Below are 15388 nucleotides of genomic sequence, written 5' to 3' on the forward strand. Positions count from 1 at the left end.
CATAAACATCCCCAAAATGTATAGATACCACCGTGAAAATAGTATTTAACTATAAAGTGCACCATTTTCTTTTCTGATTTGAGCTACCAGCCCGTATCAGATGTTACCACAGCCTTTTCTGTATTAATCACGGAGTCACGTCAGTTAGACAGTCCTTACCCATTTTGGGCTTCTTACATCTCTCTATATGTAGACCCTCCTCTGTGCAGAAGAGATGGCTGTGCACATGTGTGGTTGTGTGCATCATTTAGATTTGCTTGCTATTTTCTAGTCTTAATTTGTCTTCTATTTTTAGACTGTTTTGATGGTCCTGTTAAAGCTGTAACTCTGGTAAATTCCCAACTAGCAGCCTGGACAATGCTGTGAGTTTTGAGTCATAAGTCAGTGGCAGCCTAGGTCCCAAGTGTGGCGGAAGCCCACAGCGCTGCTTACGGAGACGGCGTCCTGCTCCACGCCCCAGCCAGCTTGCTGAGCTCACATGAGCAGCATCCCGCGCTGCTTCCGAAGAGCACATTGCTTTGCCGATGTTCCAATCTTCCAACAAAACTTTACCTTCATTAAGGCATTCATTCACCAGCGATGCAGTGAATGTAAGAGCAAAATCTATCTCTAAAAGTGTGCAGTCCAATATTCCCAGTATGTTATTATGCTATAAATTGTTTTGAAGCTAACATAGAAAAGAAACTTTTGTGCTTTGCCTTTCACCAACAAATCCTAAGAACTAGTCAAATTCTTATCTGCTAGAAAAAATTGAGTTCAGTCAGGGAAAAAAAACCCACAAAATTTGCTACTTTTCTATACTTTTGTACAGTATATATTTTTTGAGGGAAAAATGTTTATTGGGCAGCTAACTACATTATATCTATTTATATGTTCTATCCTCAGGTTTCTCTTTTTTTCCATAATTTTACTGAGAAATAAATAGCAATGAGACAGTTTCAAATCAAATTGGTAGGACAGTTCCAATAATTAACACATTGCATACTAGCTTCTTAGTGGTTATTTGTTGTATAAGATGCAGACATGATATCCTATTTACAAACACTATCAGACCAAATGCCTCTATTCCTTGAATTAAGAGAATGTAGCTATATATCTATCCTAACCATTTTGAATACACAGATACAAAATGGTCATTCATCTGTATCCCCTTTTTTTGTTTAGTTCCATCATTTAAATATTATAGGTGTTTAAACTCAGCAAAATATTCCAGAATAGTCCAGTAGTCCATAATACTATTGGGTCTTCCACCTGACTGGCAATGCCAGAAGTTGTTGACCTGAGTCTCCTACAGCTCAACATAACAGCAAGGCTTTATTTCTTATACTTCGTTTTTATACTTTTCTGCTAGATGGTTAAGACCAAGGTAAAAAGCAGGACCTATGCAACAAGAGTTGTAGCTTTTGGGTCAGTCAGTCAAATCCCCTCAGGATTTATCCTGAGACCTTGTACCTCAGATTGTACATCCTTTGTCAGTGTCAACCATGTGGATGAGTCACGGCCATTGCTTGGCCAATATGCTCTCTGTGAAGGCTGAAAGAATGTTTTCTCTCCATGTGACTCTCCTTAGGCACACTCTACATCATCAATCACTTTCCTCTTTGGCCCCATTAATCTCTTTGATCAGAAAATTTGGGACACTACTGAGTTACATGATGCTACAGTACAAGTTCTCATATGTCCTGAGTCTTAATTGACCTTGAAAGGCTAGGGCCAAAATGTTGGCTTTCCTTGCAGCCCTCTTCTTCCTCTAATTTTTGGTCTGCAAACTTAGGTTGTTAACCCTCCAGAAGAGAAGCTTATTGTTATTACCATACAACCGAGGCCGTTAAGCTTAACCTCACTATCTATCTGAATATCGAACATCTTAGGCCTAACATGGAACAGGTATTTTTCATCAAGTATTGATATGTTAAACTTTAAGTCCCTACAGAATACAGTATATATTTTGATTAGTTTATAAAAACATGAAGATTTAAAATAGCCCTTTTTTCCATCGTAACTGTAAAATCAGCAATTTCTTATTTCTAATCTAGGAGGCTTTATGGGTTTTTTTTCATTTAAGAAATTACCCACCAGTTTAAAATTTAAGATGAGGACACAAAGGCATATTTAGTAAAAACATTCTAATAAAAATGCCCAGCAAATATGGATGTTCATTTGCATCCTGCAGGTAAATACTCTCAGTCTTAAATTTTCCCATTGCCACTTGCAAGTATCAAGTACCTGGTCTTTTATTTTCATCAAGTAATATCAACCAAGCACATTTAGGAATCTTTTAATTTTTTTTCCTCAAACTGAAACTTTCCTGTACAGAATTCATAGCTTTTGCAACAATATAGACCCTGGACCTATTAAAGTCAGCTAATTAATCTTCACAGCTTAGTACCTGGCTTATTCAACTAATAGGAGATAAACTATTGTCCCCATTTATAAATCAATGTTATGTGTCAATGTTATTTTTCATGTTATAATTAGTAGAGTGGGGAGAATTTTTTGACAAAAAAAATAATTTTAAATAGATATGTTTTAAATAATCAAAGTAAAGTCAAAGTCTGCAATCAAGGCAAAGGCACAGTCCTTTTAGAAGCTGGTGACAGGGTGAAGTTTTCCTTTTTCTGAAAAGCTATATGCTTCCATGTTTCTGACTATAAAAATTTAAAAATTTCTTCCAGAAAGCTGAGGGCCAAACCATGGGCCCTTAGTAACTGCTGCCCTGCTCATATCTAACGAGACTGTTCACCTTGTTTCCACAGCTCATAATTAATGTTTGTTGATTTCTATTTTATTATTCCAATATATTTAAACTCTAAATACTTCCAGAAAAAAGCAAAGGCACCATTCATGAATTTGAACAAGACCTTCATGCCAAGCCATTTCTTGGGCCCCCACCACAGTGTCATCACAGAGAGGGTTTCCCTTTGGCCCCTTAAGAGAAGGGTGAAACACCTGCCAATAAAGCCGATTTCAAGAACACAGGCAGCTAAAGCCTTTCCTAGAAAGAAAAGCTGCCAATCCCAATTTAACCCTGCGCAGAGAGCATGTAGTGAGTACTGACATATTTGGACTGCTGGCTTCCTGGGACACAGGGGAGCTGGCGACTTGCTGCGCACCCTTCTTCTCAAGGGTCCTTAGCTTGGGGGTGTCCCAAACACTAAAAGCACCATGAAATAAAAGCTTTTAAGTAAGTGTCCCCTAACAATAGAGATCAACTTAAATCCCTGCGACTCTTAGGTTTCCTCCCTTGCAGCCTCTGATGTGAGGGCGAGCAGGACACACTAGAGCAGGCCAAGAAATTCGATGCAGGCTGAGTGGCTGGGCTGGCAGAAAGCCCTGAAAAGGGAGAGCAGCGCCCTCTCTGAATGAGCGGCCTCAATTTTGGGCCTAAATTTACTCTGCCTTCAGCTCTGGTTTGCATCCTGGCTTGCAAACATGTGTCACACCATGACCCTAGAGTGGCCACCCGCTGCAGGCTGAGGGTGGGAGAGGTATTGAGATGGGTGAGGCTGGCCTCACCCCTGGCCCAGTGTGGCCACAGCTCTGAGGCAAGGCCGGGGCGCAGAAGTCCACAGAGACAGCCTGCCTGGGCTGCATGACCCCTGCCCCAGAGAAACCAGCACTCCACCAGGCAACCTGCTGGGCACTGCTTTGCGAGCCAAAGCCATGTAAACAATGACAACCTTTAAGAGGGGGCAAAATAATGCACTTCTCAACTTGAATTATGAGTATCACAGGTTACTGTGAAAGTGACTAAATAAGAAAATTGCCCTTCTTTCACCAAGAAACTAGGTCTAAAGGTTTTGTTAAAGTGATCACAAGTCTTAATGACCTCAGCCCACAGAACTACCAACCAGTGGCTGACTGATTTTTGATTAATTGTAAGCAGCATCAGGATGGATTCAGAGAAGCAATAAATAGCATGGCGACTGATCTTTGAAAAATTAGAGGGTTCTAACGAAGAAAGAAGTAGACCAATAAGAGTTTGAAAAGATCCCGGATTCGTTCCCAAAATTCCACAAGGGAAATTTTAGAATGGCAGCAGATGTCTCATTAGCACAAAATTTGTGAGACGAGATGTGACCAAGATCACCCAACTTGCTCACACTTGTGTGAAACTAACTTTGTAATAAACAGGTAGGGATGGAGACCTATGGCGGGACTAGCAAGAGCGCCCTGAATCTGGTTTCCAGATCTCTGCACGCGCCCCTCATTTTCACACTGTGGGTTAAAAATCAAACTCAGGCAAGAGGATCTGTCTCAGGATGGCGACTGGGGTCTCCCCTCCTCCATTCCCATTAGATCTGCACTTTGGTAAAGAATCTTAAGACACCCAACCCTCATCATTAAGCTCTTTGTTCAAATCTTTCAAAAGAAACAATTGCAGTTTGCTCTGTGAGGACCTCTTTTCTTCTTTCCCGGTTGTCAGTAAAACTTCAACCAACTTTTCCTGAAAAGAATGTCGCAGGGGAGCTGTGAGGCTTAAACTAACTCTCTCTCTTTCTCTCTCTCTTTCTCTCTCTCTCTCTCCGTCTGCCACTTCTTCAACCCCCAACTCCACACCCCCACCGTGCCTTGACCGTTTTAAACAGACCTGGTGCTTGAAAACCCTTTCCGCCCTCCGTTTCTTCCTCTGACCCAAGTCAAAAGGACGCGAGACAGACTAGACGCCCAGCCAGTGAGCGGGAGCACACGATCTTGAAAGGAATATAAGACCTAATGAGGAAAAACTCAGCGAGTTGGAGCTGTCTTAAAGATAAATTAGCATATTGCATGCTAATGTTCAAAATGCTGTCTTTTGGCCCTTATTCCTTCTTTATGAGACATGAAACGCTTACTATGCGCCAGACATTGTTCTGAATGCTGGGAAAACATGGCCCTCTTTATTTAAAAAAACTTAAGCGGCATCAAATCCGTGTGTGCTTTCAATCGCCGCTGCTGTATCTTTCTTTATGCTCGGGACCGCGGTTAAGTCTTCAAAGACAAATATGGGAAAACTTTAACCAGTTGCTACTTTATTGCAAGCTAACCATTTCCCTCTGCAATTTTTCGCAATCATTATAATTAAATACACTAGTAGAGTGAGAACGAGGATTTCAGGTTTTGCCTCCGGCATTTGGAAGCGCCCCGCTAATTTGCTCGCGTGGCAAATGTTAATTGCACATGCAGGCTTTGGCTTTCAGAGAAACGTGCAGCCCCCTGCAGGAGGGGCCGAAGCGATCTCACGCCTGCTTCGCCGCGCGTGCCCCAAGGCCGGGCGCACCGGTACCTACGCCCCCGCTGCACGGCCCTGGGGCACGCAGGAAGCCTGGATATACCCCCCTCCCACACACACACCGCCTTGCCAGGCAGCACCCAGAGCTACAGCGGAGCTGGGGGTGCCTGCAGCCTGTGGCCTAGACCCCCTCTGGCCCCGGGCGCCCGGCCCCGGCAGCATTCAGAAGTCGGATTGGAGCATTTCGGGTTTCTGTCCTCAGGGTCACCGAAGGCACCAAAGTAACCTATGGCTGGTGGGGACCCGGCCTTGGGCTTTCTTTCGTGAGGGTCTAACACACCGGCTGCAGGTCCTTGGCTCTGGCCCGAACCCACGCCCGGGTCTAATCTTCTCCCGTCTCTTTACCGCCCCACCGGTTCCGCGAGAGGAAAGAATGGAGTGATCCGAGGATACTCGCGGCAGGTCCCTGGGATGACCCGGTGCTTGCACGGTGGGAGAACGTGAGGAGAAGAGGTTTATACCCACAGCCCGAAGCTGCCCGGGCGCCACAAGTGGGTCTCCAGATGGACCCCAACCAGTCTGGCCCGCGGTCCCCGCTTCTCCCTCAGTCTCTCTCGCTGCTACTCTCTGAAAAGCCAAATTGGTGGAGTGGGCTGGAAAATCCCCAGGACGAAGACAGAGCAGCTCGGAAACGCGGTCGAGGACTGAGCGCACGGGGAGTCTACACAACTCCCGTCCACGGCACTAAGGGTGACTGGACACGAGTGGTGCTTCAGAAAACACTCTCGTGGTCCAAGCGCGCATCTTCTCGCCCTGTATCCTAAAAACTGTGCCGCCGCGATTGCCCACTCAGGGACGGAGCGGGGCAGGAGGAGAACTGAGGTACTCGTTTTGATGCGCCAAGACCAAGCGTCACTGTGTCCTGGCTCCTGCTCTTGCCTGCTCTAGTCCTGCCCACCACCGGCGAGGACAACGTCAGTCGTGGGGCGTCCCAGTTCGCAGCACCGCGGCACAGGGCCGAAGGGACGGAAGTGGCGGCTCCGCCTGTGGTCGGGACCGGCCCTGTGGCTCCCGGGAGAGCCAGCGGGGAGCGGCGGACGGCCGCGGACGGAGATCCGGAGCCCGCACCGGGCTCTCCACCCCGCCAGCCCCAGATCCTCCGCTGCAGCTGGAATCCCGGCGCCCGCTCGCCGCCTCCTAGCCCAACCCGCACCGCCGCTGCGGCCCAGGTGCGCAGACGTGTTCCCACGCCTCGGGCCGAGCAGGGCGGTGGGGATTGGCCAGAGCGGTCCCGCCCCTTCGTCTCAGCCAATAATGATCCACGCCGGCACCCGAGGAGGCGGGGCCCTGAGCGGCGGGGGCGTGGCCGGCGCCGGCTCTGGCTGCCCAGCGAGGCTGCGGCGTGGGAAAGAGCGGCGAGAGGGCGACTGCGCCGCGCTGCCCCGCGCGGATCCGGGCGGAGGAGGAGGCGAGGGGCGGCGCGATGAAGCGCCCGTGCGAGGAGACGACCTCCGAAAGCGACATGGATGAGACGATCGACGTGGGAAGCGAGAACAACTACTCGGGGTGAGCGATGGGCTCCTTTCGTGGGACCCAGCGGCCGCCGACCTGCGGCGATCCGTCTGCGGGAGGAAGGCTTTAGGGAAGCGTGGGGCCGTGGGAGCTCGGGACCTGGGCAGGGTGGAGCGGGCGGCATGGTGTTCACCGGGCTGATGCGTGGAGCACGGGAAGGCGACAGGAAGAGGCAGTGCACGAGTTCCCGCAGTCACGCGTGACGCCCCGCCGCCGGATCTGTGATTTATGGGACGCTTCCAAAATAGGGGAACTAGGAAGAAAAGAAATTTGGTTTTGTATTTTTAGGGAAGCTAAAGCGGGACGTGTGTTTGGGAGAAAAGCAAGCAGCCTGGGGGTTTGGGGCCTAGAGGCTGAGCTGGGGCAGGCTGCCCCGCGAGTTCATGGCAGATGTAGGATCCGATCGCGCGCCCTTTCTTTGACCGCTTGGTTGCCAGCCTCAAAAAGGATCATTGGCCTGGGACCACAGACGCGAAGCCTCCGCTGTCCCGCGACAGAGGCCTCTGCTGTCCCGTGACAGAGGGAGGTGACCGAGGCCTTTTGGAGCCCAGGCGGGTCGTACAATAATTGCTTCTAATTGGCATCCCCAGAAGCACCTTAATTATTTATCTACAGCTGTAACTCAAAGAGTGAAATGCACTCTGTTTTTGAAAAACTGTTTTTCTTTCCTATCCTTATCCTGATACGTGCAAACCCAAGCCTGAAAACAGCAAGAGCAAAGATATGCGAAAGATTGTTTATGAACTATTTGTTAAAATGTGTCATCTTTGAGAAAGGGAAGATGTCTGGTGTCCGGTGAAAGTTGAAACCAGAAGAGGGGTGAGGGTGAAGTGGGTAGATAATTCGGAAATAAGATCCAGAAGTGAGAATGTGAGGTAATAGAAACCTGGCGTCTGCAGCATTTCTAACATGAAAGAGGCCAAATAGTCGGACCCGGAATGTATGAGCCCATCCAGAGGCTCGTATCCTAAACTATGAAGAGGAAAAAGTCCCAAACCAGAAAAAGTGTACCAGGTATGTGATCCAATAAATCTTATGGGGCCTTCAATATAAAAAGTTGTCAAAGGTGAATTACAGCTCCTAGAAATTTAAGCTTAGTTTGAAAGTGAAGGGTTTCATTTTCAAAGTAAAGCATTTACCTAACCCTAAACATGATTTTAATTCCGCTGTCTACGGCCTATATCATTCAGGGTGTTCTTTTAAAGCGTTACTATCCAACACATCGTATTTGTCGGATTTGCCTGTTGTAAAACATGACTGATTGAAGTTCTGAAACAGGAGGATGACTGATTTTGCAGGTTGCTTCTGGGGATAACACTGACATATGGTGACAGATTGATAGTGATGCTTCCCAGGACGCTTATTTTGAAAAATATTACTCTATTCTGTGTGTAATGGGAGGAGGAGGATGCTCTGAAAAAGATATTAGTTGACTCTTAGGAAATATATGTGAGCAGAACCAGGAAAGCTAAGTATGTGTCTGACTTCGCTCTGGAGCAGTCCCCAATTATTTTATTGAGAGACTCAAAAACGTTTAAGGACACTTTTGCCAATACATTTTGCATCCGAATTACCTATTTAAAAAAAATTAAAGGCATAATTCCTGAGAAAAAGCAGAAAGACTGAGGACAAAGTGCTGAGATTGAAGAACTACTGAAGAATGAAATAGTACAGACGTGAACCCTGAGATCCCCCAATGCCTGAGCACCCCGAAGGAAGAAGCAACTGCTGTGTTGATGGAACACCTGACACACTCTGCTTCTTTCACAGGCAAAGTGCTAGCTCTGTGACAAGACCGAATTCTCCAACAACAACATCTCAAATTATGGCAAGAAAAAAAAGAAGAGGGGTATGTGATTTTTTTTTTCTATTTCGTGTAAGCCAGCCTAATGTGGAACAGTTGTGGTTTTCCATTGTGTGTAATTTTATTATCATCTCTGTATTCATAAACTTTTCTTGTTTTGCTTTCCTTGGGATAGATTATAGAGAAAAGGCGTCGGGATCGGATAAATAACAGTTTATCTGAGTTGAGACGGCTGGTGCCGACGGCTTTTGAAAAGCAAGTAAGCTGCCCCCACCATCTCCCCAGAAAGCCCCAAGAAGCTGATTCTCTCCCCTGGGAATGCGGGCTCTTGTTAAAGCTCATTAAAATAATGGTGTGTGTGCCCTGATCGGGCGCAGAACAGCTATTTCAATAAAATGCTTTGTTGTGGCAAAACTATTAAAAACATAATCCATCATGAAGTTGAAAAACATTTCCATTCTTTAACTTATTTTCCCCTGAAGGGTAACAATGTTCATGCTTTCTCTGTTCTCTCTATGAATACCAGTAGTGGTTTTCTTTAAAACCATTCTGTATGTGATTGATATTCTTCAAACCATATACGTATATATCATTTGTGAAATAACATTTTCCCTCAATCGGTAAAAAAAAAAAAATCTTTTAGTTTAAAAAAAAAAAACCAGGAAATAATATCTCTGGTTCTATTACCTAAATAACAATAGTAATAAAATTTATTTGCTATGATGTTTGCTTTCATTTTTAATCCCTTGGCAAATACAACGAGGTATGATTTAGAGTCTATTTTGGAATTGTTGTAAAAAAAAAAAAAATCAAATTAGCCATAAATGCCCCTTTTCAGAGTTCAAGAATTCCTTTACAAGAAAAGATTTTGCACCCTTAGAAAAGTAGAAAACCAAACATTTAAATCTTCCTTTGTGGTTTTAGAAAAGTCTTGTTTCTCCAGTTGCCACAGCGGCTAAAAGGCACAGATTTCCAAGTGTGTTTCTCCAGAGCTGTGGCAGCTTGTCCTCGCTGGAAGTATTTGCAGCTCAGTTCCAAATAGGGCACAAGACAGCAGTTGTTTGTTTATTCCTTTTTGTTGTTGTTCTTTACTGCATGAATCTGCAAACATAAAACAAGCCCTAAGCCCTTGGAGGTTGTGCAGAAACTCCTGTCTTAGTTATTAGTCATTTTTATGTGAAACGACTTGTACATCGTCACAGAAAAGCTGACTGGGGATGCGGTAAGCCACGGACTGTCCGTATCCTAAGACAAAGTGACCAAGTGGATATGCTGCAGAGACTGTTTTGATAAGCTAAATATAATGGGAACTATACTTTTGAGTAGGAGCACTTTCTGGTACAATAAGCTTTAAATGGAAGTAATGATAATCATGTTTTTAAATTTTAAGTACCGAAATGTCTACCAATTACCAACAAGCAGTCTGTTTAGTGTTTTTATTGTTGGTGGTGGTGGTTTGTTAGATTTTTTTCAATGTTGACTTAAATCGAGCCTTCAGCGCAAACCATCCGTTGTCTGGCAGTGAGCTGCCGTCAACACAAGCTGTCCCTCCACAGCATTTGGCTGCCAACCCTAGCGAGCTGGCCCTGCCGCCCTGTGATTAGGAAACGGTTCTTCACAGCCACTGAATAACCCTGGCAGTCTCGCCATGAAAGGGCGCTGATAATTTTCACAAAAGAAGTAAAGAGGCTGAAATACACTTTAGAATTAAAAACCAACATATTGGTTTAATTATTTAGGGCTTCCAGGAAATTAGAAGCCACCCACAGGCCCCTGAGAAAATTTGAGGTGGCATGTTTGTATTTCAATTGGTTTCAGAAGCTAAAGGGGGCAGTCCAATAATTTGCAAGATGATTCTTATTAACAAGTTTTTAAAGATTCAAAAATTCTTAAATACTTGTAATGCGTCTTAAAATTCATTTTTGTTTAGATCCTGGAATTCACAGTGACACCTGCTGGTAACTGTTAGGAGCAAAAAATAAGAAACTAAACTAAAATACAAAAAAACCTTGTTTTGATTTCTGCCCACTTATCGTCTTTTATAGATTACTTTAAGGTCTTAGAAGAATATATTAGTTTTGTATAGTCTATTTTAGCAATAATTTTCTAAAATTTATAGCGTCTTTTCTTTATAGAGTTGGTATTCAACTATTCAACTGAACTTGACTTCAGGATTACTGCATATGACCTATTGAACATCTCCTGGAAAATATGTATTGAAAGGCCCACAAGATAGCTCAGCACACTAAGCGCCTACTTAGGCAAGCACAGGGACCCAGGTTCAATCCCCAGCACCACATGCCACGCAGGCCCCACCCCCAGGCACACTGAGCAGCAACCAAGTCCAGGTGTAGTGATGCAGGCCTGTAATCCCAGCGCTGGGGAAGCTGAAAACAGGAGGATCACTACAAGTCCAAGCTGCGAAGTGAGACCCTGTACCAAATACATAAAAAGAAAAAAGAAAATGTATTATTGAAAAAAATAGTAATTGAACAAGTTTGAGATTTTTGCAATTGCAGTTTTCTTGGAGTGATTTTAGAAATATAATTCTTCTTACAATTTTTTATTATTTTATTTATTTCTTATTTTATTATTTTTTTTTCCAGAACCGGGGATTGAACTCAGGCCCTTGCGCTTGCCAGGGAAGTGCTTATTCCACTGAGCCATCTCTCCAGCCCCTTTGCAATTTTTTAAAAAATAATTTCTTTCCTGTCTTCTTTGCGTCTTTAAAAGTTAAAATGACAAATACTTGTCACATAGATTAGAAATGGTAATGGGTGCTTTCATGCAAAATTTGTAAAGAACTAAGTTTTTTTAAAAAAATAAATTAAAACTTTTTAGAGAAGAAAAGCTGAAGTCATAATACTAAATTTAGCCTTCAGTGCTCCAAGTTCATTTCTGTATGACTCATGTGACTTTATTATTTGTCTCTGAAGGGGTCTGCAAAGTTAGAAAAAGCTGAGATACTGCAAATGACAGTGGATCATTTGAAGATGCTTCAGGCAACAGGGGGGAAGGGTAAGTAGGCGGCTTCATTTCTTACCTCTTTCTACCTTTCTCTTTTCATCTTTCCCCTGTAATATTGTAAGGAAGTCATAGCTGAGCAGTTCTTTAACAAGCTAAGATATGCAGTTCCCAATTAAAGCCAGGGAATCAATGCTCGGGGCAGGATTGAACTCGTGGGAAAGAACTTCTGGACAAAAGCAGCACTTGACCCTGGGCTTGTGTTTGCTTTCATAATACTGTGGGAGGAAAGCTTCATTCATGGCAGCCTGGTCAGAGATTTGTTTGGGGTTTAAGAAGCACATGCTGGAATCTGCACATAAAGACAAAACAAACACACAAACATGCAAACATAAACAGGAGGCTAGAGGAAGAAGCCTTTAACTCTTCTTCTCCTTTTTTCCATTAAATCAAAGCTGGGAGGCAAAGTAATTTAGCTATTCCAAAGGAAGTGACTCCAAAATTATTTTTGTTGTTTCCAGGTTTTGGGTTAGTCTTGGCTTTACATCAAACAGAGCATTTGAAGTGCAAGTAGTGAAGGTCTGCCCTAGGAGCCCTTACCAGAGCAGACTCGTCCAGGGGAGGGCGGATAGGAGCAGGTACTGTAGCTCTAGCACCCTAGGGACATGGCCTGCTGGCCCATACCCGGAGGGACTGTCAGGGGATCAGAGAGGGATCCTCCACTCGTGCTAAAAATAGACCTGAGCTACTAAGTGCTATAATTTTCATTCAGATTTCCTTAACGCTTCCCACCCATCACTGAGACATGACTTTGCCCTGTTGTAGCTTTTTCACCCTTCAAGGAAGTCTTTTATCTCTGTCTAAAGTGTTGTTCCATATACTTAACAATTTAATGAGGAGAAGGTGCCACAAGGACTTAAGTAATGCACCAAAATCCTGGTGGCCTCCTGGATTGAGTCAGCCTGTTTCTACACAGCCTAGAAGTGCTAGATCGGCACAGGGTTGGGCACTGGAGGGAAGTCACCCTTTACAAATCTGAATACTACAGAATGTCTGCTCTGCTCCCAACCACCTTTAACCTGTGTCAGGTAGGAGGTGATCATTGTCCACATGGTTTGACTGGCCCTAGGACATGATCTATGTGAATAAGGAATTGCACAGGATAAGCACACATTCTTATGAGAGAAGAAAATCAGATGCAATCTTAGAAGCCAGTGGTCCAACCCAGCTTGTGGCCTTTGACCCACAAAAGTTATCTGTTGCTCTTTGAGGCTTATACTAGCAGAATGCACTCCAAAGACTCCTGCGGTACCTTGACCTGGCTTTTCACCTGCCGCTGCAGGATGTTGAGAGAAAGACTGAGTTTGCAGCAGTGCAAGAAAAGCTGTGCAATGGCTGTACCTCCCCTGGCACGCTAGCCACCAGGCTAAGGATTGTTGTGGGATTTTACATATTTGGCATGTTGTTCTAACGAGTCATACTGCTCTTCAGCTTTATACTAAACCCTGAGCTCCATCTTGCTTGCAATCCTGGGTAGTGTGAACAGTCCTAAATTCATCTGAGTATAGTTTGCAAGTAGACAGCTCCAAAAAGGTGCCATTTAAATCACCTGACTAGCAGGGCACTATAGAAGTCACAGTGTAGGAGAATGTGTAGGTGTGACAAGAGGGACTGGCAGCTTGAGCTCACATGAGCAGATGCCAGCTGACTCATGGTACAGAGGAGAAGGGCATGGGCTCCGCACCAGGTTGCTTGATTCTGGCTCCAGGCTCTGCCATTTATGAGCTCTGTGACCAGGGTAAATTACTAACTTTCTCTGGACTCCAAATTCTTCATGTGTGAGATGAGGACAGTTTAGTGTCTACCTCACAAGGATGTTGTGAGTTAATTCACTCAAAGCTGGTAGAACCATGCTCGGCATACAAGAAGGTAGCGATGGACACACGTGCTGCTGCGGACCCACTATCAAGTCATGAAGCAGCTGTGAATCACTTCTCTCTGCATTCAACAATAGGGTGGGAATTACATAATTTATGTTCCTTAAGATGCAACAGAAGGCTCAGCCATATTCAGCAACATAGCTGGCAAACCACAAATGTCACTCATCTCGTGATGACGAGTGAAATTCTGTGCAAGTTCCTAAGTTCCAATTTTGTTGGTTCCTTCTTCACAGCCTATCATGGTTTTACACTCCTTTCTAGAGAGGATTTAATAGAATAGGTTTCTAAATCCCTCTGGTTTTCTGGACTTTGTCCTCTCTCATCATTGCCTATCTTCTTCCATGGAAGCCAAAAGCTTGTAAAGCCCAACACTGAACCTGAGGACTGAAATGATAGAGGCATCTTCTTTGGGGTAGCTTCTCCTTCTATGTCTAGGTGTTTTGTTTGCTAATTATGTCAAGGTCCTGGGATGATAATAAGCTTATAATACTCTTTTTTGTCAGCTTTATGTATCTTTGTTTCTGTCTTAATGGTGGAAACATTTGCCCCAAACAGCCTTTGATGACTCCCACATTTGTGTTGAAATTTCAGCTTTAGAACTTTGAATATGTGACTGTTTTCCAAAGTGCTTTGATTACAGCTTAAGATGGTTTAATTTTCAACAGAAAATAAATCTAACAAATAATGCAGATCTGAAAAAAATAATGAAAATATAATAAATTCCTTAGATAAAAATAACTTTCAATATGCTGTTTTTCATTCATATCTGAAAAATGAGCTGACTAAACTTTTAATTAAAAAATTACTTACCAAGGAGTTGCAAATTTTTTGAAAAAGAATCTGAAAAGGATACATTTATACATACTAGGTGTCCCTCATTCAAAGATGGGATAATCTCCCTCAGTAGCTATTAGTGGGCTCTGCACTGGCACTACAATAACAGACATCATTATTTTCTATTCTAATATATTATTTTGGGGCTTAAAAAAAGATTGCTAAAGATGACCCAGATGATCGCCATAGGCATGGCAGGGGGAGTCCTGTACATATAGTTAATATACTTTTTTTCTAGAGTGGATGCCAGAAAAAAAGTAAACTGACCAATGAAGGAAAAAACTGAACTTCAGGAAAACTAAGAGTTATAGAAATCTTGTGTCAGTAGAGCACTTTTATAATATCCACCAGGAAAGTAAGATCTTCCAATTAGAAATCAGATTTTCTAAAACTCATTTTCATGGAATTTCTCTCATACAGAGTACTGCCATAATGTTTTCACTTTGGTGATAGAAAGTATTGCGATCCAAGAAGCACTTGTGAATTTATTAAGAGTCTGGCATGTTTCTAAAAAGTGTTAAGGACTGGGGAGATGGCTCAGTGCATAAGCGCCTACCTGGCAAGCCACAGTCCCAAGTTCAGTCCCCCCCAAAAAAAAACCCGTAAATAAATAAACAATTGTCCTTAAGCTGGCTGCTAAATCATACTTCTTTAAGTCTCTGTTAAAATGACCAGGTGTAAGGACAGGGTCTGTTAATTCCCAACTCCAGACAGAGACAGACTTCTTCACTGTCTGCTTTCCATGCGGACGTTTCCTGGGGAAAGCCTTTACACCACAATACTGAAGGAGAGACACCTTGTTTTTCTTTTTCTGGAAGTGTTTCCAACAGGATGTTCTTAAGATTTTCTTCCGATGGTATTTTATTGCAAGCACAACTAGTACACTGTATTGCCTCCACTGCACACAGGAGGAGCGCAGGCCTCTTCTAACTTCTGCAGACATTTAACCCATGATAGATGGCAGTAACTTCAGGATTCTCGTAGTTGAATCGTCTCAAGGGCAGGATGGAACTTCATGGACTGTTATTTTTCAAAACCGCATCGTTTTTCTCGCCCCTTCTC

The 15388-nt window shown here is 43.8% G+C and overlaps 1 protein-coding gene across 2 annotated transcripts; it reads left to right on the forward strand.

The window, feature by feature from the left end:
- Positions 1-6589: 6589 nt before the first annotated feature.
- On the forward strand, positions 6590-11629 carry Hey2 (hes related family bHLH transcription factor with YRPW motif 2). Of its 2 annotated transcripts, none has more exons than XM_023714283.1 (4): positions 6590-6778; positions 8555-8633; positions 8764-8847; positions 11525-11629. In XM_023714283.1, exons 1-4 carry the CDS (start codon positions 6696-6698, stop codon positions 11612-11614), a joined length of 336 nt encoding a protein of 111 aa, XP_023570051.1. In that variant the 5' UTR covers positions 6590-6695; the 3' UTR covers positions 11615-11629. The 2 variants fall into 2 exon arrangements, with proteins under 2 accessions (XP_023570051.1, XP_023570052.1); XM_023714284.1 differs by having other exon boundaries at positions 8764-8843; positions 11525-11626.
- Positions 11630-15388: the final 3759 nt, after the last annotated feature.

The sequence above is a fragment of the Octodon degus genome, unplaced genomic scaffold, assembly GCF_000260255.1.
Source record: "Octodon degus isolate 3935 unplaced genomic scaffold, OctDeg1.0 scaffold00034, whole genome shotgun sequence".
Classification (NCBI taxonomy): Eukaryota; Metazoa; Chordata; class Mammalia; order Rodentia; family Octodontidae; genus Octodon; species Octodon degus.

Bases quoted from the DNA above. Each gene is read 5' to 3' on its own strand.
- Hey2 (XM_023714283.1), top strand. From the start codon at position 6,696: ATGAAGCGCCCGTGCGAGGAGACGACCTCCGAAAGCGACATGGATGAG. The intron at 6,779-8,554 runs GTGAGCGATGGG...CTTCTTTCACAG, and splicing joins AGCGAGAACAACTACTCGGG to GCAAAGTGCTAGCTCTGTGA. The intron at 8,848-11,524 runs GTAAGCTGCCCC...TTGTCTCTGAAG, and splicing joins CGACGGCTTTTGAAAAGCAA to GGGTCTGCAAAGTTAGAAAA.